The sequence below is a fragment of the Kogia breviceps genome, chromosome 8 (assembly GCF_026419965.1).
Source record: "Kogia breviceps isolate mKogBre1 chromosome 8, mKogBre1 haplotype 1, whole genome shotgun sequence".
Taxonomy (NCBI): domain Eukaryota; kingdom Metazoa; phylum Chordata; class Mammalia; order Artiodactyla; family Physeteridae; genus Kogia; species Kogia breviceps.
In genome coordinates this window covers 91378678-91406196 of record NC_081317.1, presented here as the reverse complement: position 1 = coordinate 91406196, position 27519 = coordinate 91378678, and the positions used below count along the sequence as shown (strand labels likewise).

The 27519-nt window shown below is 42.5% G+C and overlaps 3 protein-coding genes across 16 annotated transcripts in view; 1 reads left to right on the top strand and 2 right to left on the bottom strand.

The window, feature by feature from the left end:
* The window catches only part of NCBP1 (nuclear cap binding protein subunit 1), a 133802-nt gene that overhangs the window by 42237 nt on the left and 64046 nt on the right, over positions 1 to 27519 (bottom strand). The window contains exon 1 of one of the 4 annotated variants that reach the window (XR_010841612.1): positions 33 to 522. The exons of 1 other annotated variant lie outside the window; for it this stretch is intronic. Coding sequence is in view for 1 of the 3 variants with exons in the window: in XM_059073236.2 (XP_058929219.1) it covers positions 33 to 66 (34 nt within the window). In the remaining 2 variants the exon portion in view is untranslated. Of the gene's footprint in view, positions 1 to 32; positions 702 to 27519 lie in introns of those variants that run through there. 2 more of the 4 variants (XM_059073236.2, XM_059073238.2) reach the window with 2 other exon arrangements.
* On the top strand, positions 199 to 27072 carry TSTD2 (thiosulfate sulfurtransferase like domain containing 2). 7 transcript variants are annotated; one of them, XM_067039750.1, is made up of 11 exons: positions 199 to 690; positions 3962 to 4174; positions 8427 to 8737; positions 11071 to 11191; positions 16335 to 16460; positions 17300 to 17405; positions 21073 to 21191; positions 21683 to 21841; positions 22417 to 22555; positions 24282 to 24548; positions 25931 to 27072. In XM_067039750.1, the coding sequence occupies exons 2-11, from the start codon at positions 4010 to 4012 to the stop codon at positions 26038 to 26040; spliced, it is 1623 nt and encodes a 540-aa protein (XP_066895851.1). In that variant the 5' UTR covers positions 199 to 690; positions 3962 to 4009; the 3' UTR covers positions 26041 to 27072. The 7 variants fall into 7 exon arrangements, with proteins under 7 accessions (XP_066895851.1, XP_066895848.1, XP_058929240.1 ...); XM_067039747.1 differs by adding an exon at positions 23578 to 23650 and having other exon boundaries at positions 200 to 690; positions 24282 to 27072; XM_059073257.2 differs by having other exon boundaries at positions 200 to 690; positions 8598 to 8737; positions 24282 to 27072.
* The window catches only part of TMOD1 (tropomodulin 1), an 81945-nt gene continuing 80322 nt past the window's right edge, over positions 25897 to 27519 (bottom strand). For all 5 annotated transcript variants that reach the window (XM_067039754.1, XM_067039752.1, XM_059073269.2 and 2 more), the window contains one exon: positions 25897 to 27519. In XM_067039754.1, coding sequence (XP_066895855.1) covers positions 27455 to 27519 — 65 coding nt within the window. In that variant the 3' untranslated portion in view covers positions 25897 to 27454.

Here is a 27519-nt window from a genome sequence, read left to right as displayed (position 1 = left end):
GCGGCCTCGGCGGCCGGGCCCAGAGCACTCACCATCGTTCTCGTCGCTGTGCCGTCGCCGTGACATGCCGCACGCCGGTGCGCCGCCGAGCCGAGACGCCGGGCGGGAAGCGCGGCAGGAACCTTCGGGCAGCCAGCCGGCGCGAGGACAGCGGTGAGGCGCGCGGAGTGGCCGTCGCGCAGGCGCACTCGCTCGCGACGGCTCCCGGAAGCACAAGGGGGAGAGGTGGCCTGGTGGCTCGGTGGGCTTGGATCCGGGAGGGCCGGCGTCTGGAAGCTCACCAGGCCGCGGGCGTCTACTCCGCACGCAACCGCCCTCTCGGCCTACCTCCGCCTCTCGGCTGCTTCCTTCGCCCGCCTTCCCTCGAAGTCCTTCCGGGGCCACGCGGAGAGCACCGCCTTTTCAGCCAGCCCGAGCCCGCCTGCCGCGAGCCACGCCAGGAGGCCAATGGTCTAGGAAGGACGCTCTAGTCCCCGCCTCCACTTCAGACCCTCCCACTGGGCCTCTCGGAGGTTTTCCCGGCTGCCCTTTCGCTAACGGCCTAGACTTCCGGAGTGAGGTGAGGTCCCCGGCGTTCCTTCCTACGTAAACACAGGCTGGGCCTGGAGGTTCGAGGGCAGTGAGCGGTGACAGTTGCTAGGCGGAGACCTTTCCGTGAAGAAAGATTTAAGAAAGGATCAGGACAGGCGGGTATGTGCTCATCTTTCTCCCACTTCCGGGCCTTTGCCGGCTTGGGAAAGCTGGGCGGAGAGATTGGGCCAGGCCCGGCGCGCGGGGTGGGGCCCGGGTGGGAGGCGGCGCCGCTCTAGCCGCCCCGGGGACAGAAAGACCCTCTCTAGTGTGAGTTTGCTGCCCTGGGGCTACCCTCTGGCTGTCATCTGACCTCTCGCGCCTCCCGAGTTGTTTAGGAAGGAACGGGTGATTGCTTTAGTAATATTTTCAGTAGTTATTGGATATCTCCATACGTGTATGTGAATATCTTCCTCCCTGACATCTCTGATGAGCACCACAGCTGCTTATCTAACTGCCTTGTCCATGGCCATCTGAAATTTCACACGTCTGAAATGGAACTTATGTCTAACTCTCCTGGCCTAACTTATTCCTCCTTCCGTCTTACCCATTTCAGTAAATGGCCCCATCCATTCTATTGCTTAATCCAAAAACGTAGGTAGGATTGTTACGGAACAATCTATCGGTAGACCCTGCCGACTCTACTTTCCGAACTGATCCAGAAGCAGATCACGTCATTCCTTTGTTTACAGCTTTCCGTGGCAAAAAACCTCCATAACCTCTCCTACAGGGTTCTACTCTCTCATCACTGTATTCCAACCCCTCTGACTTTATTTTTGTACCTCCAGTAAGTCAAGCTCCTTCCCACTTGAGGAATTTATACTCGTTATTTCCTTTGTCTTAATATCTCTGCTCCTAAGTCTAAGTGGATGGATCCTTGTCATTTCGGTCTCAGCTCAAACATCAGGCCCTTGGTGAAGGCTTCCCTGGCCACCCAATCACTCTATTTAATTTGACAAATATGTTATATTGTGTGCCAGGCAGTGTTCTAGATGCTGAGGATGCAGAGGTGAACAAAGGAAAACCCCTGCTTTCTCAGTGCTGATGACCCATTCAGGAACCAGCAAACACATCAGGCCCTTGGTGAAGGCTTCTCTGGCCACCCAATCACTCTATTTAATTTGACAAATATGTTATATTGTGTGCCAGGCAGTGTTCTAGATGCTGAGGATGCAGAGGTGAACAAAGGAAAACCCCTGCTTTCTCAGTGCTGATGACCCATTCAGGAACCAGCAAACAGTGCAATCAGAGACAGTGAGCAAAAGTGGGAGAAGATAATATTAGGGAGGTGGTGGAAGGGGCTTTGTAAGGACCTTGGACTTCTAGTACATTGAGAAGCTTTTGGAGGGCGATCTGACTTATTTTTTAATAGTTACCTCTGTGGCTTCTACAGGAGCAGGGCAGTTAGGCAACTGCAGTAATTCAGTCAAGAAATGATGGCTTGAATGAGGTTGGTAGTGAAGGTGGTGCAGTGTGGTCTGATGTCACTGTATTTCAAGAGCAGAGCTGATAGGCTTTTCAATAGTCTGAAAGAGTAAGGAGATGAGAATCCCAAAGGTTTTTTTGTCTGAGTAACAGGAAGAATGGAATTCTTTACTGAGGTAAGGAAGACTGAGGAAGAGCAAGTTGAGTTTGCTTTTAACAGTTGCATTTGAACAGCCTCCTAGCCTTCCAGCTGAAGCTATCCAGTAGACATTGGTTACGTGAATTTGGAGTTCAGGGGAGAGGCCTGGCCTGGAGATATAAATTTGGAGTCATTTAGCATATAGTGTTCTAAACATAAAATTTCCTTTATGACTGTTTCCCTTTTTAATTTTTTCATAGAAGCTTCAAACATTTACAGAAGTAGAGGAATTTATATAATGAACCCCCATGGACTTTATCAACCAGCTTCAGCAATTACCAACTAATGTCCCATCTACTTTTATCTATATTATCTCCCCTTGCCCAATTATTCTGAAGTAAATATAGTTTAGAAGTCCCTGGGACTAGATGAAGATCACCTCAAAGGTGAGTGTAGATAGAGTGATTGAACATTTAGAGGTTGGGACGATAAGGAGGATCCGCAACAAAGAAAACTGAGAAGCAGTAGCTAGCTCATCACTGATATTTTCATGTTTTTTTGTTTACGTAGTGTCTCTTCTCTTACTATAACATAAGCTCCAAGTTAACAAGGACCTTAACAGTTTCATTAAGACCTTCATCCGCATCACTATTTTATCTGTCAGGCACGTAGCAAAGTCCCCACAAATAATAATTAAGAATATATAAATAAGTTAAAGTGAAAACTGAAAGAGGGTTTAGAGTGAGGGGAGGTCATTTTGGGGTGGTGTGAAAGGCATGTGTGGAGACCCTGAGGCAAGAGAGAGCAGGGCTCATTTGCGGAACTAGGCGAAGTCCAGCATGGCCAGAAAAGGATACGTGAGGGAGAGTGTTGTCTTAGATGAGCCTAGAGTGGTAGGGGAACTACGTATGTGTCAAAGGCTACATAGTCCTTTCCAGTCCTCACTGTAGTCCTGCAAGGTAGATACTGTGATCTCCATTTTACACATTTGGGAATTAGAACTCAGAAAAGTTAAATATCATGCCCAGGTTCAAACACTTGCACCCAGCTGCACCACAATCCGAAGCCCATGCTTTCCCCAGTCTTTCATGTTCTTCACATTTGTCACTTGTAACATTTGCTTTACCAAAAACACAGCATGTTGGTTGGACCGTGTCCATTTTGACAAGATTTGGCCACAGTAGCAGTTTGTATATTTCTTCTGGCTCATTAAAATGAGGCTCTTTTGGTAGTTATTTTCTTCTAAGTAAGGGAATTTGCCCAGCTCAAAAATTAGGGGACAAAAAAGAACAAAACATTTATAATTGAAGGTACTAACAGGCAGCTTGGTTGATTTTGGTTCCACCTGGTGCTTTTTTGGTATATTTTCCCTAAATGTTTGCATGGTTTGCCCTCTAATTCAGGTTTCTGCTGAAATGCTACTGCCTCAGAAAGACTTTACCTACCCTCTGAGTTTTAAAGAATCCCGTGGTGACTCTGTCTCCTTACTTTGCTTAGTTGTCATCATAGCCTTTTTTACCATCTGACTTTTTTTAAAAAACAATTTATTCATTTGTTTACCTTCTCTCTCTCCCCACTGGAAAGTGAGGTCTAAGGAGGCAGAGACTTTTTCTATTTCATTCACTGCTATATCTCCAGGACCTCGAACAGTGCTGGGCATAGAATTGGTGCTAAATAAATATTTCTTGGATGAACGAGTAAATGAATGGATGGATAGCTTGAGCTACTTGGGCCCATGCTCATTTGCATGATTGATTAGCTTCAGGTTTACTTCAAGTAGTAATTAAAGACTTGGACGTTGTTGTTTTTCCCTTGCTTACTTCCTAGGAGATAGTTAACTGAAAGGAGTCTGCGTCACTGCTGGAACCAAACCAGATGCCTTCTTCCACTTCACCAGACCAAGGAGATGACCTGGAGGCCTGTGTTTTAAGGTTTTCAGACCTGGATTTGAAAGACACAAGTCTTATCAATCCCAGTAGCAGTATCAAAGCAGAGTTAGATGTCAGTACAAAGAAGAAATACTCATTTGCAAAGAAAAAGGTAAAATTGCTGTTGATGTTTCAGGATCATGTAGGTATAGTTAATGTAGATATACCTAGAAGTAGCTTATCAAGGTTTTCCTCCAGGGAGTGGAGGGCTAGTGAGACACTAGACTGATGCCATGTTCAAGGTAAGGTCTAGTCAGAACCATTATCCAGTAATCTTAGTTCATTGTCAGGCAAAGGAAAATCATAGGCAAGGTATGGCTCTGGAACACTTATTATGGTGGAGTACTCGAGGACAGATCCTAGACAGATGGGCGGGCTGGATTCCTTTTCCCACCTAGGGTTATGGGAAGAATCCCAGGAACCCAGGAAACCTAGTCATAAGAACAGACAGGCATTAGGGCAACTGCTGTCTAAGACTCCTGGTCTGGTCCAGCTGGCAGGGCTCTGTTGGTTGGGAGAAGGAACAGAGCAGCCCAGAATGCTTCAGGCTTACTGAGGATTGGGTTACCTGGGTGGTATGGTTGCTGTTCTTCTATGCCATTTATTCTTTTTTTAGGTATCATTGACTAAACCCTCTACCTGCTGAAGCTCAAAGGAAAATGACTTGACTGAGGAAGTGCAATTGAGACTTAGTTTTCTTATCTCCAATCTGTTGTCACTCTTTTGCAAAATCATCTTATATTGGCTCCATGTCAATGAAGAATAAATGTCTGCTTATAACTTCCTATCTACCACCCTTCTGCCCTCATCTCACACAGATTTCCTTGAAAATGAAACCCAAAGGGTACAGAAAGGGTTTTTTTTAAGTTACTTTGCAATAATTTCACTTATAGAAAGGTTGCCAGAATTGTACAGAGGACCCCCATCTCCCCTCTGCCCAGCAGCTCCATTCATGTTTCATCAGCTGCCTCAAATGGCTTTTACAGATCCACTCTAAGGTCACATGTTACCTTTAGTTGTTATGTCTCATAAGTGTTCAATCTGGACCACTTTCTCATTTTTTTCCCTGAAATCATGACTGTGACATTTTTGAAGATTACAGATGAGTTATGGTGTAGAACGTCTCATGATTTTCACTCATGTTTCCTTGTGATAAGATTCAAATTATGGCTTTTTTAATAAGACTGCCCCACAAGAGATGCTGTGTTCATCTGGCTGCATTCTGTCATGCAGTCACAGTGCCAATTTGTCCCATTACTGGCAATGTTAATTTTGGGTACTTGATTAAGGAAATGCCTGTCGGATTTCTTTGCTATAAAATTATTTTTTCCCTTTTAATTATTCAGTATTTGGGGGGAAATACTTTGAGACTATGTAAATAGCCTGTTCCTCAACCAACTTTCATCTACTAGTTTTAGATCCATCGATGTTTCTTTGCTGAATTATTACTGTGATGGTTTCTAAACGGTGATTTTCTAATTGCTTCATTCCTTTTAGATTTCTTACTTGGCATTGTTCTGTAAGGAAGAGCTTTCTTTCCTCCCAATTTATTTGTATCAGTGTGTATTCAAGAATTGTTTTATTCAGTGGGCTATAATCCATTACTATAATTATTTATTTTGATGCTCAGATTATCTCACATTTGGCTGGGAGCCCCTTCAAGCTAGTATCTATTTCTTTTTGACTTGCCCTCATCATTCTTTGAGTATTTCCTTACTTTCTAATTTAACAAGATGTTTCAGGGTCATCTTGTATTTTCCCTGTCTCATCCCTGGAGTCAGACATTTCTTCAAGGAGCCCTGGTTCTTTCTAGTGGAGAATTGTCAAAAACCAAAACCTGGGGGCTAGGTGAGAGCATTGCTTCTAAGGTGTTGCTTCTCCCAGGACCTCTGGTGGACGGAGCTAGGAATATATAGAGATGAATACACATACATCCATATGTATCATACACATAACTTTTATATTCACTTTTATATCAGTGTAAATCAAATGAGTTCATACCATTACTTTCAGTTCCATTCCAACATCACAAGGTTCATTCTCTCTCCAGTTTGTTTTTGGCTACACTGTGCAGCTTGTGGGATCTTAGTTCCCTAACCAGGGACTGAACCCATGCCCTCGGCAGTGAAAGCGTGGAGGCCTAACCACTGGACTGCCAGGGAACTCCCTCTCTCTCCTTTTCATATTGGTGGAGAACCTAGCTCCATTTAATCCCAATATATTGACTTACTTGCTTATTCCCTGTATGCAGTCTTCCCACTCTGCCAAGCTGCCTCCTCCACCAGGGCCTGCCTTCCCCACACAGGCCTCACCCACCTCTGAGCTGCCTTCCTAGCTCTGGCCTGCATCTCTCTCTCTTTCTTTTTTTTTAGAGAAGTAATTTGTCTCTCTCTCTTTTTAAAAAAATTTATTTATTTCATTTTTGGCTGTGTTGGGTCTTTGCTGCCGTGCACGCGCTTTCTCTAGTTTCAGTGAGCAGGGGCTACTCTTTGTTGTGGTGTACGGGCTTCTCATTGTGGTGGCTTCTCTTGTTGCAGAGCAGGGGCTGTACACATGTGGGCTTCAGTAGTTGTGGCACGGTGGGCTCATTAGTTGTGGCTCGCTGGCTCTAGAGCGCAGGCTCAGTATTTGTGGCACACAGGCTTAGTTGCTCTGTGGCATGTGGGGTCTTCCCGGACCAGGGCTTGAACCCGTGTCCCCTGCATTGGCAGGCGGATTCTTAACCACTGCGCCACCAGGGAAGCCCTGGCCTGCATCTCTCTTGAACAGACCCCACACGGACCCTAGCTGCTGCTGGATCTTCAATGCTTTGTTCACGAGGCCCTAAAAGACCAGTGGCAGGCCACATTTACACTGGGCCTCCCATTTTGCTCAGGTTTGCCTGATGGCTTTTTGACAAAAGAAAGAGGGGAGAAGGAAAAAATTCAGATTTTATATAGTATTTCTTTAAGGACCATGACTTTTTGAGGCCTCGATGATAATGAGGTCTTGGATGCATACACGTTAGTTCTAAGTATAATACAAAGAAACACTTAAGTTGACATACACACCATCTCTCTCTCTTTTTTGCCTATACAGAAGGATTAACTGCAGGAGACGCTAAAAAATGCCCTCCAGTGTAATTTCAGATGACCCCATCCTGCTTCAGTCTGGGACAGTCCAGATATGGTTGTGTACAGACTGAGGAAGGTCCAAAAGTGATGCTCCATATTTAATAATTGTTATTCTTCAGAGTGCCCAATTTTGGGTGCTGTACTATAGTCTTCAGATACATTAAGAAAATTGTTTAAAATATATATAGATACATATATATATATGTAAAAATACCTTTCCTTTTTTTCAGCCTTGAAAAAAGGCTGATAATCATAGATACCATTTAACTTCCATTTATACATCAAAAAACACCATAAACAAAGTTGAAAAATGAATTACAAGCTGGGAAACAAATTTGGATAACTATGATCGACAAAAGGTCACTGAAACCACTTACGAATCAGTAAGAAGATAAGATAAATGCCACAGTAGAAAAATAGGCAACAGATATTAACAGGTAAGCTAGAAAAGAACATCGAATCAATATGAAAAAATATTCAACCTTAAATCAAAGATACACAAATAAAAACAGGATATTTCTTTTGCCTTTTATTTGGGTCAATATTAAAAATATTGACAAAAATTAAATACTGATAAAAATGCTGTGAATAAAATGGAATCCTCATGCATTGCTGGTGAGTGTATAAATTGGTATGATTTTCCAGGTAGTCACTATTTCTCACAGTTTAAAATTTTATGCTTCTTCACCTCCAAAACTTTCTTCTAAATAGTTATTCTAAGTAGATGGTTAAAGACGTATAGAAAGATGTGTGCATGGCATGTTCATTCACCATTGCTTATAACTGCAAATATTGGAAACAAAAATAGCTCGCTCATTTAGAATTGGTTAAAAGAGTTATGGTGCATCCATAATTTTCTCTTCTGTTTAAATTTTTTTTAACAATTAGCCTAAATCCTCTTTATACAAATCAAAACATTTTGGTAGTCTTTCCAGTCTTTTTCAATGTACTTTTTAATGTAGTTGAGATTACATTGTTTAAGTAAATTTTATCCAGTTTTTTTCATTTAATATTATATTTTCCCATGTAATTTAAGACTGGCTGCTTAATATTCCATAGTAAGTGTACTCCATAATTTCCTTGACCATTTCCTTTTTGGAGGAAGTTCAGTCTCTCAGGAAGTTCTTCTATAGAACAGGAGGACATAAAACTAGAAATCCCTGTGGAAAGATAAGGAATTTCACTGAGACTTTCATTCTAGCCTGGAACCTAAGGTTATTTAACAGTGATATATTTGAAATTTAATTGTAGGCATTTGCCCTTTTTGTCAAAACTAAAGAACTTCCTGCACCTCCTTCTGAGTATAAAGAAAAGTGGTGGAAATGCTGTCAGCAACTATTCACAGACCAGACCAGCATCCACAGACATGTGGCAACACAACATGCTGATGAGATTTACCATGAGACTGCTTCTGTTTTAAAGCAGCTGACTGTGACATCGAGCACCTCAAAGACTCTTAAGTCTGCAGACAAAAGAAACCCTTTCAAAGACCTTACCCATAACCATGAAGTGTCTGCTTGGCTCCCTGATATAAACTGCCTTCGCCCTGATGAGCTGTTAAGGTAAGAATTTCATTATGTACCTTTCATTTAATTTAAAAAATGTTTTTCCAGTCACAGTGAGATACCACCCATCCATTAAAATGGCAAATCCTTAAGGCACAGAATTTCTCTACCGCCTAAACTAGGCCGATAAACATGTTCTATGTATAATAGAAGACTATAGCCTATGTGGTAGCATATACCTGCACAGCTGATAGTGTTCTCTGGGTTTCTCGGAAGCCATCCTACATCTTATCTTCTCTAGGAAGAGGTAAAGAACAGAAAATTGTATTTTTTTCAAAGAGAAATCAGAAGGCCCAGAAATGTTAATGATTCCTGTACCTGAATAATGTCAGAACTTAAAAAGGGGTTTTTGTTGCCAAATGTGGTTTTCTGAGCTGAATATGTTTTAGAAAGTATGTTTATTTTATTTTATTATTATTTTTTAAAATGTATCTTTGGCTGTGTTGGGTCTTTGTTGCTGCGCATGGGCTTTCTCTCTAGTTGTGGCGAGCGGGGGCTACTCTTCGTTGCGGTGCGCAGGCTTCTCACTGCGCTGGCTTCTCTTCCTAGAGCATGGGCTCTAGGTATATGGGCTTCAGTAGTTGCAGCATGTGGGCTCAGTAGTTGCGGTGCGCAGGCTCTAGGGCGCAGGCTCAGTAGTTGTGGTGCATGGGCTTAGTTGCTCCTCGGCATGTGGGATCTTTCTGGACCAGGGCTTGTGCCCATGTCCCCTGCATTGGCAGGTGGATTCTTAACCACTGTGCCACCAGGGAAGTCCCTATGTTAAGTTTTAGAACTGAGGCATAGGATTAGAAGTTTAAATCCGCGTTTGAAAACCTCACCAAATCATTATATTACATAATTCTAGAGGATAGATTTCTGATTTTAAGCAATTCCTAAACTATTTGGTGAATAGAAAATGCCCAAATTTGATACATTTTTGTCACCTGTGTTATGCCAGTTCCCTTTGTTTATCAGAAAGAGGAAGAGAAAGTTAGAAAGAGAATTGAACTTGGAGTCAGACTTGAGCTAGTCACTAAAATTCTTTGTACCTTTACGTTCTCACCTCTAAACTGGAATAATAATGCCTGCTGTGCCTACCTCACAGAATTGCTATATGAATTATATAAAATGATGATGGTAAGAGCACTTGTGAACTATAAAGTGCTATACAAATGTGGTCTCTTCATTTCTGTATGGCCCTGCTTTTTAGTTAGAAAGACAAAGAAAAGGATACACGAAACATTTAGCAGATGGTATGAGACAGGCTATATAATTATCACTAATAATTGTATGGCTCAGACAGTAATTCATTACAGGAATTTAGAGAAAGAAAATAGAAAGGCTCTGAAATAGATAAGCAGGTTTCGAAGACTAGGCCCTGAAATATGAAGAGGGCACCGATGAGACAGTCACAGATTCCAGAGCTGGATGGGACCTTAATTATCATCTGTTATATCATTCTCTAAAATATGTCTGTACAACACTAGCTCTGGAGGATGCTATCAGTTGGTGAAAAGAGATGCTAAAGACAAGTTTGGGAAGCATTAGGTTAAAATGTTCTTTCTTGCAGGACTGCCCAGAGCCTTCAATAGATGAGGGGCTTTCACTGTGACTCTAGAAGGGGAGATGTTATCTGCAGGATTTCTCAGGCATGTGATTTCATAGAACAGCTTCAGAGCACACTTTGAGAAATGCAGTTTATTTCAGTCCTCCAGTTTTACAGATGAGGAAATCAAGGCCCAGGGATGATAAGACACCCGCCCAGGTCCCATAACTAGTTAGTTTAAGTCAGCACAGTGCAGTAGAAAGAGTATGGGTTCTAGTGTCAGAAGACTGGTGTTCCAGTCCTGACTGTCACTTTGTAGCTGTCTCACCTGGGATGAATTGGGCTCAGTTTATTCAGCTATAAAATGGGGATGATAATAACCTGTCTCATGGGTAACAGGATTACATGAAAAAATGGAAGTGAAACCTTTTTGTACAGAGAGAGATTCAAAACAGATACTGCCTTGTGTTAGAGTATAAGCCAGATGGATTCAAATTTCCAGCTGTCTTATGGAAAGGGGTTATTAATACCTATCTCATGGATATGATGATTAAACAAGGAAATCATAGTAAGCTCACTTGTTTATAAAGGAAGGAGTTCAGTGCAGGTATTGTCTTCTTTAGAGCAAATACAGACAGGAGTTGCTTCTCATTTCAGGAGGAGAATGATAGTTAGGAGCAAACGCAGGCATGAGTTGCTCCCTTAGGCCTTTCTTCTGATTCTGCCTGGGTATACTTATGAATTGTGTCTTCCTTATGCCAGTGACTCAAATGCTTTTTCCCCTGTGGTTTTCTTTTTATAGTGGCCAGGGCAATGGTGAAGGGGAGGTGCTACTTTATTACTGCTACTGTGACCTGGAGGATCCTGATTGGATCTGTGCCTGGCAGACAGCTCTGTGTCAGCACCTGCACCTCACGGGCAAGGTAACACCTTCTCCCACACCCTATCCTTCACTGGACTTATCTTGCCTCCAACTTAGTTTGCAGAGGCTGTGCTTGAAGGATTCACCAGTTGGGTTCTTAGAAATTAGCAAATTCCTGCTAGGCATTTAAGTGGAATACTAAATAGTTATTAACATGATGTTTTCTGTTGGTAGGAATGTAAGTTGGTACAGCCACTATGGAAAACAGTATGGAGGTTCCTCAGAAAATTAAAAATAGAGCTACCATAGGATCCTGCAGTCCTACTCCTGGGCATATATCCAGACAAAACTAATCCAAAAAGATACATGCACCCTGATGTTCATAGCAGCACTGTTCACAATAGCCAAGACATGGAAACAACCTAAATGTCCGTCAACAGATGAATGGATAAAGAAAATGTGGTACATACATACAAAGGAATACTAAGTCACAAAAAAGAATGAAATAATGCCACTTGCAGCAATGTGGATGCAACTAGAGATTATCATACTAAGTGAAGTAAGTCAGAAAGACAAATACTGTATTTCATTTATATGTGGAATCTAAATATGACACAGCTGATCCTATCTACAAAACAGAAACAGACTCACAGACATAGAGAACAGACGTGGTTGCCAACAGGGAGGGGATTGGGGGAGGCATGGAGTGGGAGTTTGGGGTTAGCAGATATAAGCTCTAATATATGGAATGGATAAACAATAACGTTCTGTATAACACAGAGAAGTATAATCAGTATCCTATAATAAACCATAATGGAAAAAAATATTTTTAAAATGAATGCATATATATGTATAACTAAATCACTTTGCTGTACAGCAGAAATTAACACAACATTGTAAATCAACTATACTTCAATTTTAAAAAATGGTGTTTTATAAGACTACATAAAGGCATAGACCAGGGATCAGCAAAGTTTTTCTTAAAGAGCCATATGGAAAATATTTTAGGCTTTGCACAAAAGCTGCTCAAACTTGGTGTTGTAATATGAAAACAACCGTAGACAATATGTAAAAGAACAGATATTCCAGTAAAACCTATGTAAAAGCAGGCATAATTTGCTGACCCCTTGCATGGGGAAATGTTCTTGATATATTAACTGGAAAAACATTTTATAGAACTGTACATATAGGTGTGATATCAAGTTGCTTCCTAATTTTCTTAGAACATGTCAGTCTTTTGCCATTTTGTGGTTTTGACATTTGCTGTTTCCTTTCCCTCTTGAATGTTTTTTCCCCTAGATCTTCACATGGCTTGTTCCTCACTTCAGATGTCTCCTCAAATGTTATCTCCTGAGAATTCTAATCTGTTTCTCTCCAAACCTCATCACTTTCTATTCCCTTCTGCTCAAAGAATTTCAAAAAGTTTACCACTATTGGAGAGTATAATCTCTGTTTAATTTGTTATAATCTGTCTCCCTTGTAGAATATAAGCTTCATGAGTACGGAACTTTGTTAATCAATTGATATATTGTCAGTGCTGGAACAGGGCTTAGCACATAGCAGACAGTAAATATTTGGAGAACGTTGAGTAAAAGGATGAATGTATGTTTGTAACAAAACCACAAGCATGTGTGTAAAAAGATGGAGAGTGGTAAATATCAAAATGTTGTGATTATCTCTACATGATAGGACTATGGATTTTTTTTCAAATCCTCGATGATTATATATATATATATAAATACACATACATATATGTGTATATATGTATTTTAAAATTTTAAATCAAAAGGAAGTGAACTAGATTCCCTCTGAGATCACCTCTGGTTATGACGCTGTACTGTCTTAGGCCTAATGTTTCCCACACATGTCCTAGGTTTTAATTCCCTAAGGCAATTATTTGATCAGTCAGTGATATTTTTCACACCCATGTTGTTTTATAGATAGTGACTGAAAGCTTCTTTTACCTCATTCAGTTCATCACCAGGTCCTGCCATTTCTGCCTCTAAAATATCCTTTGATTCCGTTCACTCTGTCTTCTGCTTCCACCACCTTAAACCAAGCCCCACCCTCTCTTACCTAGTTCATTTCAGCAGCTTCCAGACTACTCTCCATTCTTCCATCCTTGCCCACACTTAATCATTTTCCACACAGCAGCCAGAATATTCTTAAAAGGTAAATGAAATCATCTCCCTCCCTCCCTCCTCACAATCTTTCAGTAGCTATCCAGTGCATTTAGGGTAAAACCCAAATCCTTAACGTGCCCTTAGTTTTCTGCATTATTTGGCCCCTTCCGCCTTTTCCACTTATCTGATACCATTCTTTACTCATTACACTCCAGCAAAATAGCCTTTTAGTTTCTTGGAGCCCACAAAGTTTTTTTGGTGCCTTTGGGCCTTTTTATAAGGAAATTCTCTTCAAGGAACTCTCCCACACCCACTCAGGTTCTCCTATCTAATTGTTAATCAATCTTCAGTTCTCAATTTTTTTTTTTTTTTTTTTTTTTCCGTACGTGGGCCTCTCACTGTTGTGGCCTCTCCCGTTGCGGAGCACAGGCCCCGGACGCGCAGGCTCAGCAGCCATGGCTCACGGGCCCAGCCGCTCCACAGCATGTGGGATCTTCCTGGACGGGGGCACGAACCTGTGTCCCCTCTATCCGCAGGCGGACTCTCAACCACTGCGCCACCAGGGAAGCCCTTCAGTTCTCAATTTTAATGACAGTTCCTCAAAGACATCTTTTCTGACCTTTAATCTAAATTCAGTTTTCCAAATTACACTCTTTCATTGCCTCTTGCAGTGATTTTTCATAGCACTTGTCAGTCTGTGACTTTTGTCTGAATATCTGTGACCTTCCTTAAGTCTGTAAGCTCCCAAATGGCAAAAACTATTTATTTTTTAACCACTATGACCCAATTCCTAGCACAATTGCTTGTGCATTGTAAAAAAAAAAAAATTAGTAAACATTTGTGGTGTATATACGTTTATCACCATCTCTATTTAGAGAACACCTTGAAAGATGGATATTTTCTCACAGTAAACCTGAGCCTACAAAATAGGAAATCAATCTGTTTCCTTGGTTTGGGGCTGATTTTTATTCTTGGCCCAGACCAAGGTGACCTAGCAGTGAGGGTCTCTACCCACAAGGTGGCAGCACCTGCCTGGATCTTAGTTCTAAATTTTAAGGCTTCAGCCAAGTTTTCAAGTTTTGTGTTGGTAGGAGATTTGGCAGAATGTGGGCATTTGTAGGGAAAGAGGAGAACTTGAAAATTCTAGAATTATGGAAAGAAGCTTCTGATCCCTTTGCTATACATTTCTTACTGCCTCAAGAAATTTGAGGGGATGCATTAGAGGCTTTAGAAAGGAAAAATTGCAAGATTTGGACCCAATAAGATATGGTTTTGAATCCCAGATCTACCACCTACCAACTCTGTGCCCTTGGGCAAGTTACTTGATTTCTTTAAGCTTCTGTTTCCTTTTCTGTCAAATGGGAATTTTGATATCTACTTTCCAGGAGTATAATGTAAAGTTCCTGTCTCATACTAGGTACTCAATAAATGCTAACTATTGCTCCTCATCTCTGAGGTATAAGGCCTTCCTCACCTAGCAGCTACTTTGAAGGTTTCAGTTGAAGAATCCTTCAACAGAAGTTGAAAGTCTAGTGCATTAGTTTAGAGGTTGCTCTGCCTCAGCTATTTAGGGAGTGCCTGTGCTTGTCTTTTATTTGGGTTCTGAGATTAAAATAGCGTAGGAAAGCGTCTTCTGACCTACTCAGAAGACAAGTACACAGACGTATGTACCTCTTCATCATATTTGCCCCCGTCAGAGACAGTTTTAGGGTAGATTTCCTGACCCTTATGCTGGTTTAGCTCTATTTTTCTATGTTGTCCCTTAAAAAAATACGAGTCAGTAATAGGTACAGTAGTCTGTACAGCAGAGATGGCATATGCTTCCTACTTTCCTCTCCCAGCCCAGAACAGGCTTCAATAGACTGCACTCCTCTTTCTCAAGGAGCCTGGATGTGACTCAGAATGCTCATCATGGAACTCTGGAGAGCCACTGCTAGTGAGTTGGCCCTGGCTTGTGAAATGAATCCCATTTATATCCATGCCCTAAAGAATTGAATCAAGTGAGGCAACAAACAAAGTGTCTTCTCTAGGCCCTAATAAAAGAGGAGCTTTTAAAATTTTTCAAATTCTAATGCTTTGGTAGGTATCATTGCTATATAAATAACAATATATAACAAAGTGGTAACAATAAAGGATCTTGACTTAAATTACATCTCTTTCCAGAGAATACCTTGATATACAGTGTTGTACTTTCTTACTTTTCTCTAGAACGCTAGCTCTGTCTAGAGATGATCCATCTTTAAACTTATCCAGAGGATTTTGTGGTACCAGAACAAGTAACTTTGCAGGCCCCTCAGAGGATTGCCGCTTAAGGCAGGGGCCTTAACCCAGGCTTTAATGTCCCCTAACCAGTGAAGCGTTTCAAAGAGAATAGAGGGTTTGAGAAGCCAAAAAGCCTCAGATTTGGATACACATTCATTTGCTCAGCAAATACATTTTAAATGTCTACCGTGTGGCAAGTACTACTCTAGGCACTGATTATGCAACAAAGAACAAAAGAGACACAAACTTCTCCTGGAATTTGTATTCCAGCGGGTGGGTTTGCAGTGGTGGGCTTTACCTCCAGCATTGTGCAGAGATGTGCTCACATGCATTCCCAGCCCTCAGATGTGTTCTGTGCCTTAGGACTTGAGGACAGCAGTTTTTTCATTGTTGATTCTTTTTCATCTGTTTTATCAAGATAAAGAAATTGAGGTTCAGAGATGAGAATTAATTTTCTCGGGGCCACTTAGCAAGTAAGTGGCAAAGGTGAATCCTGATTCTACATCTGTTGACCTCAATTTAAGTTTTGGCCATTGGACAGCTGGAGCTCCCTAGCAAATGGGGCTTTCCAGTTGTTCTATCCATTTCATTCTCTTGTTCAGCACACGTTAACTGAGTACCTTGTCTGAACTATGGGCAGAGTGCCATTTTAGAAAACTACAAGCATCTTGTGTGTGGTAACACTTTGGTGTCCACGGCAATGTTTCTGCTTTTCCTGTTAAAACTCATTGACACACATGAACCTGTTCTGCCCTGCAAAGATTTGAACCGAGCTAAGAACAGCCTGCATTCCCTTTCTCTCACCATCTTGTGTCTCAGGTTCGAATTGCTACAGAAGGAATCAATGGGACAGTGGGTGGAAGCAAATTGGCCACCAGACTCTATGTAGAAGTCATGCTTTCCTGCCCATTGTTTAAGGATTATCTGTGTAAGGACGATTTTAAGGTAAGAGGAATTGAAAATAAAGGATTGAGAGCCATTTGCTTCTGCTTCAGTGCCTCTTCCCACTCCAGGCTATGAAGGATCACTGTAGAGAAGTAAGCAGTGCTGGACAGAACACCCTTTTCTTGCGAGGTCCCGAGGCAGTGCAGGAGGAGCATGCTCATTCCAGTTCGTCCACCATGTCGCCCCGTGATCATGGGCCTTGGTCTCCTTTTTTATAGAATAAGGACGTTACAGCTTAAACATTCTGTAAACTCTCAAACTTAGCTGTGTTTGTTCATTTGAGAGACCACCTGGCTGTATCAGAGGATCATTACGTGTTTAGTAAACCTGGTGGGATCAGATCAGCACTTCACACCACACAGGGAATAAAGCTATTGCTCTCGCAAGAGAGCTGCTTTGTTGGAGTGACTTTATGCATTAGCATCATGGGTGATAGAGGTGGTGGGAAATACCTTGCTAGAGTTAGTGCTGGTGATGATGATAAGAAAAGAAAAGGTCATAGCTCCTGAACAAAAGCTGGGATGTAATCTTACATGTTGAAATTGCTCAGTGGTGTTTCAGTTTTATAGTTAAATGCTTATTGCTATAGAAACACTTTTTCAATTTGATATTTCTGCACATGGTAGATACACAATAAATAAGTGCCAAATATAAGAATTATATCCGTTGTGTAATAATAGGGTAGCTGAAGTATTAAGAAACCTCAAATTAGGAACAACTGTTTCAGTGGGAAAAGGGAGTTAGAGCGTAGAATGTTCCAGATAATTTAAATGAATAAATATCTTATACCTGGAGATGGGAGAGAAAGACTGTATTCTGTTTTGTTTCTCATTGGCTAGACCAGCAAAGGAGGAGCTTGCTGTTTTCCAGAATTGCGTGTTGGTGTGTTTGAAGAGATTGTGCCCATGGGGATCAGTCCCAGTAAGATCTCCTATAAGAAGCCTGGTATGCTTGCTTTAAGAAGAAACATTTTCCTTTTCTTCATAGGGACAAATCTTAATATAGAGACAAATGTGAAAGCTAGACATTCTGATCAGCGAGAGTTGTGATGAGTTCTCTCTTCAGAATATCTGTGGGGTGGCTAACACTTGGGTCATTCAGTGCTTAAACTGGTTCTTCTCTTTGGTGCTCTGGTGATTGGAGACTCACTGCTTAGAATGACTTGGCTTGGGCTTCCCTGGTGGCGCAGTGGTTGAGAATCTGCCTGCCGATGCAGGGGACACGGGTTCGTGCCCTGGTCCGGGAAGATCCCACATGCCGCGGAGCAACTAAGCCCATGAGCCATGGCCGCTGAGCCTGTGCGTCCGGAGCCTGTGCTCCGCAACGGGAGAGGCCACAACAGTGAGAGGCCCGCATACCGCAAAAAACTTGGCTTAGTTATTCTTTTTGGTGATGGTTTGGCAAGAAGTTGTTTTCTTTCCAAAGATAACAATCTGGAAAGAGTGTAATTATTACTTGTAAATAGTTCATCAACTGAATAAAACACAGCCTTTTTGCTACAGGAAGCAAGTGGCTTTCAACACCAAAGCAGTTTGTTTGCAAGTGCTCTAGAATGTTCTCTTTGCCCCTCCCTCACGGGTACCGTAGATGGTTGAAAGACATTTGTTTGGCTGGGTTTTTTGGTTCTGTTTTACTTTTTACTATGAAAAATTTCAAACATTAAAAAAAATAGAGAAAACAGTACAGTGAACTCCCGTGTACCTCTCCTGCAGCTTCAACAGTTATAAACTCATGGCCAACTTTGATCTATTCCCACCCCCTTCTCCCATCCTGGATCATTTAGAAGAGAATCCTGATGTCATGTCATTTCATTCATAATTATTTTAGTAGACATCTCTAAAAGATAAAGGTTTTTTAAAAAATAAATAATTGGGGCTTCCCTGGTGGCGCAGTGGTTGAGAGTCCGCCTGCCGATGCAGGAGACACGGGTTCGTGCCCTGGTCCGGGAAGATCCCACATGCCGCGGAGCAACTAAGCCCGTGAGCCATGGCCGCTAGGCCTGCGCGTCCGGAGCCTGTGCCCCGCAACGGGAGAGGCCACAACAGTGAGAGGCCCGCATACCGGAAAAAAAAAAAAAAAAATAAATAATTGTAAAACCATCATCACATCTAAAACATTTTAACAGCAATTTCTTAATGTTATCAAATATCCAGCCAGTGGTTAAAATTCCCAGTTATCTCATACTTTTTTAAGTTTGTTTCTATCAGGATTCAAGTAAGGCCCACTCATTGTGATTGATCACTATGTCTCCTAAAGTCCCTTTTAACCTAGAGATTCACTTCCATCTTTTATTTTCCTCTGCAGTTTATTTTTTGAAGGAATTAGATCATTTTGCTTATAGCATTTCCCACAATCAGTATAATGCTGATTGCATCTACATGGGATGTTCCTTTGTCCTCTGTATTTCCTATGAACTGTAGTTAGATTTATAATAGTGCTGTCTAATAGGAATATAATGTGAGCTACAATGGAATTTTACATTTTCTAGTAGCCACATTTTAAAAAGTAAAAGGAAACAAGTGAAATTAATTTCAATAATATGCTTTAATGTAATGTAGCCAAAATATTTCAACTTGTATCCAGTGTAAAAAATTATTAATGAAATATTTTACTCTTTTTTTTGTATACTAAGTCCTTGAAATCCTACATCTATGTCACCCTTATTACAGCACATCTCAAGCCACATTTCAAGTGCCCATTAGTCACATGTGTCTAGTGGCTACCATATTAGATAGCTCATGTCTAGAGACTTGATCAGGTTCAGGTTTGATTTCCTTTTTTCTTTCTTTCCTTTTTTTTCCCCAAGTCTACTTCATAGGTAGTATTGTCTCCTTTCATCAGGAAACAGAAAGGTCTGGCTGGCTCTATGTTCATTTTTTAACATGTATATATTTAAAAAGAAGGCTAAGAGTTAAACCAGAGGGAAATGAGAGTAAGATACAAGCATCCGGGAAAAGAGACTCATGTATGAGGAGAAAAGGGCCAAAAAGGGCCGTGTCTGCTTAGTGTTCCTACCTTGGCAGGAGGCAGGATGACCACAAACAGCTCTTCGTTGGCGCTACAGGACCTTGCTCTGGAGCTTAGGGGAGAGTGGGCTCCAGGCAGTGCTTTGCTGCTTTCATTTGAGCCAAGTTGTTTGGAGGCACTTCTTTTAAGCACTTCATGTGAGTCTCTCTCTGGTCAGGCCTCCACAGGGCCAGGAGAGTAGCCACAGTAATAGCAGCAGCAGGAACAGGCTGGGTTCCCTGCAGCTCCCTGTAAGGAGAAGTCTTAGCAGATATCCATGCTTCTCATCACAGTTTTGAACCTCCCTTTCCACCCCACTGTTTTGGTGACTGTGTAATTATGTGACAGTAACTTATATAAAATCTGGCCTTGTTACATTCTCCCTGCAGTCCTAGGTTAAGCAGGTAGGAGTCCAGATTCCTTGGCCGTGCTCTGGGTCTCCAGCCCGATCTGGGTACCCAGCAGTTTCAGGGGGTTGTTGGGATTCAACCCTGAGTGGAGCTGTCAGGCTGTATCATGAGTGGTGACTCAAGGACCAGAGCACCCCCCACTGTGAGGTATGGTGGCCAAATTCACCAGAAGTTCCTTACAAACTACTGAGATGTCTGGACCCTAAAGATACAGGAGTATTTCTATCCTAGAGCGTAGAGAAGGCAGAGGGCCTCACCAGACAGGTTCTTTCCTTTTAGAATCCTTGTATGTTACTTATCTTCTTCATCTCCTTTCTCTCCTCCTTCTTCTAGCGTTTCATCCTTTTCTCTCTTTTGCCTTCTTTCTCATATTTCATTCCTGCTGTCAGCCCCTCCCGCCCTTTTCTCTTTTACTCATACACACAAACTTAGACACATTCTTCTTACTCTTTTGTATTTTTAAAAAACTTATTCCAACTTTGTTCCATAACCATATGCTCACACCTGCCTGTGCCAGGGTTCTTAGCCTCGGACTTGACGTTGGTATAGAACGGTTTATAAAGCCTGTAGTCAAGCATATACATGCCCAGGCTCCTCCATATACAGTGACAATAGAACACTGGCCATAACATGGACCGGAAAACCCACATGGCAGTTTATATCCCTTCTGTGTGGCTTTTATTGTTGCGTTAGGCCAAGTATGAGGATGCAGAATTCTCTAATTGTTTCTAAACTGCCAGGTAGGGCTTCCCTGGTGGCGCAGTGGTTGAGAATCCGCCTGCCGATGCAGGAGACACGGGTTCGTGCCCTGGTCCGGGAAGATCCCACATGCCGCGTGGCAACTAAGCCCGTGAGCCATGGCCGCTGAGCCTGTGCGTCCAGAGCCTGTGCTCCGCAACGGGAGAGGCCACAACAGTGAGAGGCCCGCATACCGAAAAAAAAAAAAAATAAAAAAAAAAATAAACTGCCAGGTCTCCACAGTGCTCATCTTAGGAGGAGGGAGAGTGAGGATACGTGGAATTACTAAATTCTTTCATTATGATCATCAGATAGTGTCATTTTCAGACGTAATTGTAATCATGAGAGGAAAGGTTTAGGTGGGGAGAAACAAAGCAAATGGAAGTCTTCAGGCTAGGCCACTTGTAACTGGGTTTTGCTTTTGTTTTGTTTTAACTGATTTTTTTGTTTGGTTTCAGGAATCCATTTATCTCCAGGTGAATTTCATAAAGAAGTAGAAAAGTTTCTGTCTCTGGCAAATCAAGAAGAAAGTGATATTATCCTACTGGACTGCAGAAACTTCTATGAAAGCAAAATAGTAAGTAAGAACCAGAACTGAGTTCCCACAGCATAGCATGTTTCTGAAGGGGACGCTGTGCGCCCACCTGTGGCTGAGTCAGTGGTTCTCCTTCCACTACTAGCAGTATCAGAGAAAACCCAAGACCTCAAACTCAGAATCTGGTGAGAAAGTCTAAGGAAATATGGATTAAAGACATCTTGGCACATAATGGACTTTCTGGCTCCCATATGCCTACCCCTGACATGTGTCAAGGATCTTGTCAAGTTTGCTTTGGGCAGCCTCTCCAGTTCCCCTGAGGTCTCTGGATGGGTGACCCACAGCCCACCAGCCTTGTTTCTAAGTTCCAGATTTTGAAGTTTGAAAGGCTAGCGTGTGGGATGAAAACAGCAGGGAGCAAGTGCTTTCTTGCCAAGGCAGGGGTGGGGAGTGGTGTTTGATGCAGAAAGAAGCTTTGTTCTTACCAGGTTTGTTTTTCTGATCATTTTCTTTCTGCTGCTCCTATATTGTAGGGACGGTTCCAGGGCTGCTTAGCCCCAGACATCAGGAAATTCAGTTACTTCCCTAGCTATGTTGATGAAAATCTAGAACTTTTCAAAGAGAAGAGGGTGCTGATGTATTGCACTGGGGGCATCCGTTGTGAGCGGGGTTCAGCCTACCTCAAAGCCAAGGTGAGTCACCACCCTTAGGGTACTGCAGGCATGGAGGTGAAGAAGGCTCCCACAGCGTGTGTGGAACTTTCCCATCCCCACCTTCACTCCCTCTCCCACGCCCAGCCAGCCAGGGATTTATTCTCCCCAGCATAGAGTTTCTAAGTATAAAATCTGAAGTTCTTAAACCTTAAGATGTGAAAAGCACTCAACAGTCTTAGAGACTCATCAAGTACAAAATGGAAAGATTAGTTAATATCTCCCTTTTCCTAATCCTTTTGCTTGATCCTGAGGAGAGCAAATTCAGTAACATTACATGTCCTAACAGGTGTCTTCCTATATTTAGGGAGCAGCAAAAATAGTTGGGCTTCCCAGAATCTAGAGAGTGAAGGCCCTGACTGCTGTCCTCACCCATCACCCTAGTAGGCAAGATCTGCCAGTTGGTTCCTTGCCCCCTTGGTCAGCAGTTCTTCAGTGTCCCACAGGGGGAGCCAGGAGCCCCATTTCGGCATTCCTACCACATGCTGCTCCTCTGTGGAGCTTCCTACTGGTCTCTGCTAGTCTCCTCAAATTTCCTTTCATGTTTCCACACATAGGGAGTGTGCAAGGAAGTGTTCCAGCTCAAGGGTGGCATCCACAAGTACTTGGAGGAGTTTCCTGATGGTTTTTACAAAGGGAAGTTGTTTGTTTTTGATGAGCGTTATGCCTTATCCTTCAACAGTGACATAGTGTCAGGTAGGTCAGCACAGACTCAGAACCTAAACTCATGATCAGGCACACCCTCTGTATGAACTTTCTGGAAGACAGACCAGTACCGATTACTTGAAGAATAAAGCAAGGGAAAAGGAGTACATAGTACCACCATTTCCTAACAGAGTTGGAGATACAGCAGTGGAGCAGACAGGATTTGGAATGGAAAATAATTTTATCTTTAGTTTCATAACCCCTCACTAAATATAGTATTTCCTTCAATTATGAATGTAAGCAGCAAATTAGTAGTATTAGATGTAACTGTGACTTTGTTATCACTAGAAATCACAGTATTTTCATATATCACAGCTGCCATGAATATTTCAAAATAGCATTTATGTTCATCATTGCTTCAAAATGGAAATAGTTATTAGGCCCATCACTAAGTCTTGTTATAGAATGTGTTAATCAGTATTTTACTGTATCCCAGACTTTAAAGAATATTTCGTTATTTTGTATTTCTGTCTAATTGGTTTCCTTTGTGATCCTATGTATTTTATTTTATGCATTGTAAAAACATTTTTCTAAGACAGAATAGTCTTCACTAGACTGTCAAGTAAATTCATGGCACAAGTAAAAGAACCCCTAATTAGACGGTCTGTGGACACATGTGGTATGCACTTCCGAGTGGTGGGCGGGGCATTCCAAGGCGGGAGCTGAGCCTAGGGCCAAGGCAGGAGGCAGGGGTGGCTACAGGAAGCCTGTGGTATGACTGTAGTTTGGAGTCCACACTAACATATGGTACCAGATGTGGGCAGTCAGTAAAAGAAGTATGTAAATAATACTTAAGAAAAATCGATCCTCCCCCTGGATGCCACCATTTTGAATGGGAAAGATCACAGGCAGACAACCCTAGTGGCTGTCAGAATTTTCTAGAACTCCTGTGATCAGGGGCTGAGACTGAATTAACATTCGTAATGAATAAGGTGGGAGTCTGATTTCCTCTCCCCTTTCTTCTTGATCTTTTTATTTGTTTTAATGGTTTTATATTTGTGTCTTCTTGGCAGCAACTTCAGATCTCTTATGGAGCTAGATGGAGCAGAAAGGGGAGAGAGAGGGCCCAAAGGTAGCTTAGATAAGGTAGGTAAAGAGACTTGAAGAATGATGTTATCAATGGTGATAGGTCAGCAGGGAAAAGGGGCCGAGAAAGTAGATAATGTGAGTTTTAGGAGTTGTGTGGCCAAGTATCCCCTGGCAAAAGCAGGAGAACCTCAGGCCTGGGGAAGAGGAATGTGGACTGCAGAAGCCAAATGTCAGTGTGGGATTATCTGTATTTCAGGCGTGTTGTCTCCCAGTGCAAAAGGGAATGATCTAAAGGAAAAAAAAGACCATTCAACAAAGGGTGGTTGGCTAGCTTTGGACTAGTTAATGAAAGAGAGAAATGTTACTACCTGTTTTCTAAATGAGAAAAAGAAAAATGGGTCAGTGAATGCTGGAATCAGAAGACAATTCCCAGAAGCAACCTCTCCCAAAAAAGGTGGGGGTGGGGGGACCTTGTCTGTTAGAAGACAGGAGACTTACACTATTTAGAAACCTTCCTCAGACCCAAAAGGATACATTAGATGCTGATGAGCTAAGGGTTATATTTAGGAACTGGAGAATTGCATCTACATGTGCATATGGTACGTATGTGTGTGTGTGTGTGTGTGTGTGTGTGTATACACATGTGTGCTCATGTGTCTTTATAACAAGGCTTTTCTTTCTTCCCCAGAATGTTCATATTGTGGGGCCCCATGGGACCAGTATAAACTGTGCTCCACTCCCCAGTGCCGCCAGCTCGTCTTGACCTGCCCTGCCTGCCAAGGACAAGGATTCACAGCCTGTTGTGTCACGTGTCAAGACAAAGGGAGCAGGCAGGCTGCAAGCCCAGCCCAGAGCAGCTTTAAAGAGGAATGCGAGTGTACAGCCCGACGGCTACGCGCACCCAGGGAGCTCTTACAGCAGGGGCGACTCCCTGCGAGCCTGGGGCCCAGGCCAGGTGATGATGAGGATGGGCCATGCTTACATGAGCGGCCCCATCTGCCTTTCCCCACGCCTTCACAGAGCTAGGTTTGGGGCGACCGTGTATTGGAGAACGTTAGGGCTGTTCCAGCAGAGAAACAGGGAACCTTAGTGCTGCCAGAGCCACCATGGCCAACTGGTCACCATGTTGGTCACCTGTCCTTCACAAGGGGAGGGAAGAGGGAGTTGGCTGCTGACCTCTTACTGGAGACATTCTGACTCAGAAGATGCTAGAGCACAGAAAAAGGTGAGCTGTGTAGGATCCCAAAGCTGCTGAGGGAGAGAGCCTTGAGCCTTGAGCTGTGTAGGATCCCAAAGCTGCTGAGGGAATGACCAGGTCATTCCCTTTCTGTGCCATGCAGCAGGGCTGGGAGTAGTCATTTTTCTTATCAGCAAACCTGTCTGTCCTGATGGCAGAATGTGAAAGCTGTGTCCCTGGAAGTGGACTCCTCGGAACCAGTCCCCTTAGGTCAATCTGCCATCCACCCCTACCCTTCTCTCTTCTCTGCTAGCCTCAGAGCACTAGACCAGGATTTGAAAACTATGGCATTTGGCCCACCTCCTTCTGTAAATAAAGTTTTATTGGAATAGCCACACCCATTCATTTACATATGACCTATGGCAGAATTAAGTATTTACGAGAGACATTATGGCCTGCAAAAGCTGCAGTATTTCCAGGCATACCTTGGAGATCTTGTGGATTCGATTCCAAACCACTGCGATGAAGTGAGTCACACGAATTTTTTGGTTTCTTAGTGCATATAAAACCTATGCTTACATTATACTGTAGTCTATTAAGTGTGCAATAGCATTATATCTAAAAAAAAAAAATGTATATAACCTAATTAAGAAATTTTACTGCTAAAAAATGCTAACTATCATCTGACAATGCAGGGTTGCCAGAAACCTTCATTTTGTAAAAACCGAAATATCTGCGAAGCACAACAAAAAAAGGTGTGCCTGTACTATCTGGCCCTTTACAGAAAACAACTTGCCACCCCTAGTCTAGACCAACAGCTTCTCTGATGGAGGAGACGGTCTTAAAGATGTGGTCCACCTACATGTTTCATTGGTTTGGTTTCTGTGAGAGATTTCCTCTGCTTTCCCCGACGCCCACACTCTTAGCTCTGTAGTATTCTCTTTGAGAGATTCACATTAGCTCGATGACACTGACACTTGGGCAGTAGTTTTTAGGTGAACACCTCAGAATACAAGACGTTCTGTGTGAGGTCATTCAGCACTGCTGTGGTGGTTTCCCAGCCTCTAGCCAACATGTCAGGCGCATGTCCCTGGCCCACAAGTCCCAAGAAACACATGCACAGCCATTCTTAGACCAGCAGATTTAATATTATATTGCAGTTTCCAGTGATGCAGAATACAGCTGCAGTTGTGTTTCAAGGAGAAGCCGAGTGGGGCTGGCCATTCCTACAGCACGGAGCCACTCCTGGGCCCATCTGCAGCCTCAGTAGACACTCCTCCATAGTGGTGAGGCCCTGGCTCCACCTCTGGTTACCCTGTACTGTCCCATCATTACAGTTCCGTGTGCAAGACTTTTCCTTTTTCGCCAAAAGCCTCTCTGCTCAGTGCTCTGCAGCTTAGTCTGTGCTCGTCAGCTCTTTGGCTTATCCTTTTATCATAAGATTTGCTGAATCACTCACGAAAATAACTCCCCAAGCAACAGAAATACTAGTTTAACTGGCACCGTGGTATATTGAAAGGCACAAGGGCAGTGTGGCTTAATATTTTTGCTGGATCCTAAGAGATGCACGTGATGTTAAGGGATCCGGCAGAAATGCCAAAATTACATTTTCAGAATAATCATCTTGGTGGTTTGGCCAGGTTTCCTAGTTCTTAAATATCTAGATTTTCTTCACCACTGACCTTTGGAGGCTTAATTTACAGGCATGAGATCAGTGGTGTCTTATCTAAGAAGTGATGTGATAGGTAGTTGAAGTCTGTAAGCATAAGCCATGATGGACTAGAAATTTGTCTCTCTAGTGACGTGCCTCCCATAAGGCATTGGCCCACTGTGCAATAGAGAAAGGTGTTTTCAAGTATTTGGCCATAGGTTTTCACATCCATCGTAAGGTTGGCATTCGATAAGGAAAAAATTCTTTCTGACTCCAGTATTAAATTGTAAATAAATCCTAGATGTTCATAAAGAATACCCAGGGAAATGTTTGTTGCCTGGAATTGGTTTTTAAAAAAAAAAAGGACGGTTTTTAAAATTTGAGACTTCACCATTGGCTTTTTCTATCATTTCCTCATAACCAGCTTAAGGAATCTCATGCTCTTTGATTCCTGGCAGAGCTCTGTGGCTTCAGTCTTTTTGTCTTTCTTGAGGGGAAAAAAATTGTGTTCTTGATCCAGAAATCAATTTAGCAACTTTAATCTTGAGCTTCTTAAAATTTAAAGGAGAATTAATAAAGAATGATGATACGTTCTGTTTGCTAAAGAGCTAAGATCAAATTTGTAATAAAATATTTTATAATGCTTTTAAACCACGTGGAAGAAGGTGCTGTTTGTTCATGTTACACATTTTAAATATACCTGAAACACCACACAGCAAGGTCACCGAAACTGGGCTCCTGGGGTTAAGTCACTGCTGCTCTAACATTGTCTTCAGTAAGGTCTGCCAGTTCGGGGGCTTTTTAGTTTTTAAATAATAACCGGACTGAACTTCTGTGACTAAAGAAAAACTTCACATTCACCATAGTTTATAAAATTTTCACCTACAACCACTAGCGAACCTAACACCTTAGTGCATAAAGAACTGAACCACAACAGGGTTTGTGCCGGCATTTGCCTTCCGGTTTCCACTGCAGAACACAGCCTATCAGTAGAACACGTCCAGTTCAAAGGCGTGGTCGGCACCCGCACACACTAGACGCCAGTCCGGCACTTGGGAATGATGGGCCCGGTCAAGTCTGCCAGCCTCCTCTTCCTCA